This window comes from Sus scrofa, chromosome 6 (assembly GCF_000003025.6).
Source record: "Sus scrofa isolate TJ Tabasco breed Duroc chromosome 6, Sscrofa11.1, whole genome shotgun sequence".
In the NCBI taxonomy this organism is placed as follows: domain Eukaryota; kingdom Metazoa; phylum Chordata; class Mammalia; order Artiodactyla; family Suidae; genus Sus; species Sus scrofa.
This window is the reverse complement of record NC_010448.4, coordinates 44,899,215-44,905,616: the sequence shown is the minus strand read 5'-3', so window position 1 is coordinate 44,905,616 and position 6,402 is coordinate 44,899,215. Positions and strand designations below refer to the sequence as shown.

General features: G+C 51.2%; 1 protein-coding gene across 5 annotated transcripts; it reads right to left on the bottom strand.

Annotated features, from left to right (window-relative positions):
- Window positions 1,156-5,738, bottom strand: FFAR2 (free fatty acid receptor 2). Of its 5 annotated transcripts, none has more exons than XM_013998288.2 (3): window positions 5,618-5,738; window positions 3,904-3,965; window positions 1,156-2,909 (listed from the first exon to the last, which is right to left on the bottom strand). In XM_013998288.2, exons 1-3 carry the CDS (start codon window positions 5,618-5,620, stop codon window positions 1,913-1,915), a joined length of 1,062 nt encoding a protein of 353 aa, XP_013853742.1. In that variant the 5' UTR covers window positions 5,621-5,738; the 3' UTR covers window positions 1,156-1,912. The 5 variants fall into 5 exon arrangements, with proteins under 5 accessions (XP_013853742.1, XP_005664524.2, XP_005664525.1 ...); XM_005664467.3 differs by lacking the exon at window positions 5,618-5,738 and adding an exon at window positions 4,060-4,080; XM_005664468.3 differs by lacking the exon at window positions 5,618-5,738 and having other exon boundaries at window positions 3,433-4,033.

Below are 6,402 nucleotides of genomic sequence, written 5' to 3'. Positions count from 1 at the left end.
ATCCCAGGTTTTTTCTTATATATTATTGTCAAACCACCCCATATAGTTGACTGATATATTATTTGCATCATCTTAAATTTCTCCTTACTTTGTTTCCTTTTTTTTCTTTCTTTTGCTTTTTAGGGCTGCACCCATGGCACTTGGAAGTTCCCAGGCTAGGGGTGGAATCAGAGCTGTTGCTGCCCGCCTACACCACAGCTGCAGCAACAAGGGATCAGAGCCTCGTCTTTGACCTACACCATAGCTCATGGCAACACCGGATCCTTAACCCACTGAGCGAGGCCAGGGATCAAACCCGCATCTTCATGGAGCCTAGTCAGGTTTGTTAACTGCTGAGCCATAGAGGGAACTCCAGCTGGGAAGCTTTTTAAAGCTCACCTGCTGGGGCCCCACCCCCGCAGAGATTCTAAGTCAGTAGATTTGAGGGGGCCGTTTGTATTATATTTATACCTCTGCATGATAGAGGGGTTCTTATAGCAGAGAAATGAGTTGGGCAGGTGGAATTAGGAAGGGAGAGAGGATACATCGCAGGCAATGGGATGATAAGATATGCATTCTTAGGAAGAAAAGTTTTTTGGTTTTTTTTTTCCTGCTTTTTAGGGGCACATGCACAGCATATGGAGGTTCCCAGGCTAGGGGTCGAATTGGAGCTGTAGCCGCCGGCCTACACCACAGCCACAGCAATGCCAGATCTGGGCCACATCTGCAACCTACCCCACAGCTCATGGCAATGCTGGATCCCTAACCACTGAACAAGGCCAGGGATCAAGCCCGCATCCTCATGGATTCTAGTCAGGTTCGTTAACTGCTGAGCCATGAAGGGAACTCCTGGGAGGAAAACTTGATAAAAGGAAAACCCTGCAGGTTTCTAAGCGGGAGGATATGCATGTTTTAAGCTCCCCGATAGACGGATAACTTCGATCGGGGACTTACTCCGCGTCCTCTCTCGGAGTCCAGTCTCTGTTCATCCGTCTAAACCGGCGTCTGTCAGTACTTACTGCACTTACTCACGTACACCCCTCTTGCGACATCTTTAACATATTTCTGTGGTTTCATGTGCATCACCCTCCTGCTTTGCTGCTGAGTCTGAGTCTCCATCCCCATTTTTGCTCTCCTTGTGTTTGCTGAAATGTTACAAAAATTGTGGACACTCACTTCTGAGTTTTATAGTCTTTATTTTCAATCTGCCAGACCAGGTTGACTTTTCCTGTGCTATTCACTCTTAACCTCTAACTGATGGATGCCTAACTGGGTTTTGACCTGCGGCGGGGCTTGGGGTGTGTGTGTGTGGGAGGACGCCAAGGCCCAGACCTCAGGTGGCTCCCAGTTTAATGGGGAGACCAGATACACCCATGAAGACGGCTGGGGCAGACTTACAGAGCGGCAGGTCGGGTGGCTCCCATCCAGACCTGGGTCATTGGAGGCCCAAGTCCCCATCCTTCCTCCTGGTCCCTTGGTCCAGAACCTTCCTGCATCTTCCTTGACCTCATTTAGTATTTCTCGTCTATGTCTTGCCCTTTGGCGTCTTTCTAGCACCAAGAACCCGGCCAGGGTGTAGGTATTGTTTCGAAGCTGGTCGCAAGGTTGCTTTAGGACCTTCCGCTTCAGCTACCAACCATCCCACAAGGACTAAATTTATATTATGCAAGCTGAGTGGCCTGTGCAGCTCTGGTCCGGTGGTGCATCTCTGCCTGACCATCTCTCTTTTTGTCAAGGAGCTGTGCTCCTTTGTGACAGAAAATTCAGTCAGGAAGGGCTTCCGAGGTGGTGAGCGAGATGGGTTTTTACAATCCCAGTGGGGGACTGGGTCTGAGGATTCCTGAGCCGGGGACAGGAACCCTCCTGCTCTCTGATGCCCAGCCTGCTCCACCCAGACACCACCCTGAGTGCCCCCGAAGGTCCAGGGACACCCCTAGTCGGTGGTGAAGTCAGAACTCGGCGCTCCCTCGGTTTGACTCACACCCCTGTCCCCGTTCGCCGCCTCCTCGGTCTCTTTGCCTCTGCGGCCCAGCAGCAAGGAGCCCTGATTCCGCAGCGCCTGCAGCCCTTTGCCAAAGGTCCTGCGCACCACTGAAGACGAGAAATAGAAAAGCAGGGGGTCCAGACTGGCGTTGAGGGAGCTGAATACCACAGCCTCCGCGCGCCATTTGGGGCTCTCCTTCGTGTGGAAGCCCACCAGGTGGGATATGTTATAGGGCCCGAAGCACACCAGGAAGTTAAGGAGTGTCACCACAGCCAGCCCCACGGCTCGGCGCCGCCTCTGGGCCCCCACGTGGGGCTGGGCGAGCATGATCCACACAAAGCGCGAGTAGCAGAAGATGGTGACCACCATGGGGATGAAGAAGAGGACGAGGCACAGCTCCAGCCGCACGGGAAGCACCACGTCCAGCTGCTCTTTGGTGAAGTTCTCATAGCAGGTACTGACGTTCATACCCTCGGCCTTCTGGGTTGAGTTCAAGTACTGAACGATGAACACGACAGTGCAGTGACCAAAGGACATGATCCAGGCCACCAGAGCAGCAATCACTCCGTACAAGGGCCGGCGGGACAGCTTGTACTGCACGGGGAAAGCCACTCCCAGGTAGCGCTCGATGCTGATGCCCGCCAGGAGCCACGTGCTGCAGTAGATGCTGCTGTAGAAGCCGAAACCCATGAGGGCACAGACGATCCCAGGCAGGTACCAGCGGAAGTTAGACGCGGCCTCAGTGATCTTCAAGGGCAGCAGCAGCAGCAGCAGCAGGTCTGCCAGCGTCAGGCTGAGCAGGAGGATGTGGATGGGTGCAGGGTGGGGCTGGCGGACGCGCCCCACGAAGGCCCGCAGGGCCAGGAGGTTGGCTGGGAGACCAGTGAGGAAGATGAGGATGTAGGCCGTGAGGATCACGGAGCTGTGCAAGTCCAGCATGACTGTTCTGGAAGAGGATGGAAAGGGGCAGGGTCAGGAGGCCCCACTCACATTCTGCGGACCCTCCTCTGGTTCAGTCTGCCGACATCCTCCCTGGCACGCTCCCTTTCCCGGCCCAGGCGTTCTGCCACTAGCACTGCTGGCTCACACCACCTGCCAGAACTGCCCAGAGCAATTATTGACTTTGCCTGGGGCGGGATATTAAGCAGCAGTTATTACGTTTGCCATCATGTGTCTCTGGGGGAGACCAACCCTTGGCTTCCCCAGGGAACTCCCCCTCCGGTTTTCCCAGCCTTTCTCCTTCTCTCCTCACAGATACAGGAAGTGATCAGTTTCCAACTTTCCTTAAGTCCTTCCCTCAGTCAGAGACCTGCAGAGAGAAAAGGCCAGCCTTGCCACCGCAGGGAGGGAGCTGGAAGACGTCTCTCAGGAGGACCCTGGCTGTGAAAACCCAGGCCCTGAGACCCAGGACCCCGCCACACGCCCAGGAAGCAGGTGCCCAGCCCCAAGCCGTCTCCCTGCCTCCCTACCTGTTTTCCTCGCCTTTTGCAGAACAGATTCTCCTCTGCCTTGTCCTCCCCTGTCCAATGCTGCGTTAGACAGAGGGGCTAGAGCAGTGCAGGGAGGGGGCGCGGGGAGGAAGGGTAAGCCAGCCTGATCCCCTAAAGACCTTAGAGAACATTCAGAAAAAGCACATGGGCGGTAACTGGTCTATGTTTTGACAGGAAACAGAGGAACTCTTCCTAATGGGGTAACGCAGTTTCCGATTGGTTTGTAACCCTTGCTGCCCACGCAAGGTCTGGCCCCCCACATCCTCTCTCCAGGCTTAGGGCCTGGTCCGCGGTTCCTCCCCCAACCCCCGGCTCCAGTCTCTGGACTTGGTCTTTACATTCGATTTCCGACAGACTTCCTCCGGCCCCCCTACCCCCGCAACACTCTCCCCTCCAGCTCTGATCCCAGCATCACTTCCCAGAGCGTGAGCACTCAGCTTGCTGCCTTGCCTGGTCTTGGTTCTGGATAGATGGCTTCTTGTGATGGGTCCTGGAGAAAAGTCTGAAAGCTTCTAGGAAAGAGGAACAGAGTTTTAGCCACTGCTACCACCCATTTCGCACAGGAAAAAAATTGTAAGGAACCTGGCTGGTAGAAAGCTTTTATACCAGCATGCATCATGTGACCGGAGAGGGAAGGTCAGTAATTGAGCGCTGTCTCCTCTCGGACCCAAAGGAAAGGGGGCCGGCATCTCGATCCTCTCCTTAGAGATCCTCACTGTGATTTCCAACCTGGATTTCCCGTCCTCAGTTTCTGATTTTTTTTTTTTTTTTTTTTTTTTTTTTTGTCAATCCCAGCTATATTTTCCATTTCCCAAGTCAGATCATCTCATCTTTTTTTCTCTGTGATATCTTCTGTGATTCTACTCAATTTTAGAAAAGAGGTTTTCTGCTTTCTTTTATTCTTCAGTTCTCCCTTTCCATCTAGTTTCTTGCCTTCTGTTCCCAACAAGTTTCTTTTGTCCTCCCTGTTGGAACAGACTGCTTTCTCCTAGCCCTTGTCTTGTTATGGTGGAAATAGCGTGGGATTTAGAGTCATGCAGATGTGGGCTTAAAGCCAAGTTCCTTCCTTCATTGTGACCTTGAGGCAGATCAATTTTTTGAACTTTAGTTTCCTTTTTAGGCCAGCGAGGGTGAGAATGCTTACATCCCAGGGTTTCTGTGAGAGACCCCGAGGCAGCAGATATAAAGCATAGGAGCTAGTGCTTCACACAAGGATGCACATAAATGGAAGTGGTCCCTCCTCCCAAGCCTGTTGGATAGCTTTGTAGAATGTGGGCCCCCTGGTAGAATATCCAAAGACCAAGGGCACAGACCTGCCATCTGACTTGGGAAAGCAGCAGGGATTCAGAAGGAGCCATGTGCCTGCATGGCTCTTCCTACGGGAGGGGTGCTTGGGCTGCGTTCCCTTCCCCTGTGGGGGTCCCTCTTCCTGGGGGCTGGCCCCAACTTCTGAGCCACCTTTGTTCTTTTCTCACTATTTCTTCCTCTCTGACCCATATAGCTCCAGGTTAGAAGCTCCTCAAAGTCCTTTTGAAACACACACGTGAGGAAACAGATAATCAGAATGTTTTCTCTTGACCCAGGGAACAGACGTCTCTGTTTCGCCATCTGTGGCCTGATCCCTGCTGGGAGGATCTCTGTTCTTCCCCTAGGACTTACCCTTATCCGTTATTGTTCGTTCATTCAGTCATTCATTCATTCAACCGACTGTTTTTAGTTTTGTGGCCTAGGACCCCAGCGTCCAGGTCTCTTAATATTTAACTTTTCTTTCCCTTTAGCTCTGCTCACCTCTAGAACCCAGGAGTTCTCTCTTTTCATTTATTTCCTTTCCCTAGCACCCACATACACTTCCCAGATTAACAGGGGAGCTAAGGAAGAAACCATTCTGTGTTGCTTGCTACAAAGTTTATTTGTGTCGTTTTGCTTTTATGATTTTCTATAAATATTCTCAAGGATCTGGATTTCATTGCAAACTGGAAACTTACTGGAAAACAGGAGTTAGGTCTGCTTCTTTATCTCTGCCTCCCCTTTCCCCCACCTCATGCCCTTCTCATATCACAGCTGTGTCACCTGTGCTGAAGGTCCCCCATAAGCCCCCTTCTCCATGCGTAGGGCAGTTATGAAGGTAGCATGATAAAGGAGGACTTTTGAATGGACGACTCACCATGCCCACCGATGCCACAGGAAAAAGAAGCGCAATCCTTCAGCTGCATTCAGGGACTTTCACAAAAGCTGTATCTTTCACAATCTCTTCCAAGTTCAGTTTTCTGTCATCATTTTAACCCAGCTTGTCAGAACTGGAAGGAAATTAGACCCGTTATCTAAAGTTACTTACGGTATCGAAAGTGAATAATCCCTTCGTTCACTTCCTTGTTCCTCAGTCATCCCTCAGTCCACCCTCATCTGGATCACATCCCTGTTTTTCCACAGGACCTGTTCTTCCTAAAGGTAGCAGTGACTCTCAGTTACTAAATGCAGTGGACATCTTCTTCCTGTTTGATTAACATTCAACAGTTTCCACACCCTTCTTGAAACATTCTCTTTCCATGAATTCTGCAGGTTGTGTTCTTCTAGTTTCCCTGTCTTCTCCCCCACTTCTTTTTTTTTCCCCCTAGACTAACTGAGTCAGATGGATCTTTTGTGTATTACTTTTGCCCAGGAGAGGGCAGATGACCCACACATAAAGGAAATTAGCTTGATCTTTGGTCACTTCTTAATTTCCTTTGCTAGCTCACCTTTCCTACTCATCCTCCAAAGGTTAGAGTTCCTTAAGGCTTGCTTCTAGGTTCTTTCCTATCCTCATCCTATGTTCTCTCTCTCTCCCTCGCTCTCTCTGTTTGTTGCATCCATTTCTACAGTGTCAATTACCGTCCTCAGAAACCCCAGTTTTGAACCTCTCTCCTGGGCTGCTGTGAGCTTTCAAATCCACATGTCCAACAGCCTAGGAGA

Coding starts and splice junctions, on each gene's coding strand:
- FFAR2 (XM_005664467.3), bottom strand. Junction 2,910..3,903: donor CTATCCAGAACCAAGACCAG/GCAAGGCAGCAA, acceptor ATCCTCTTCCAG/AACAGTCATGCTGGACTTGC.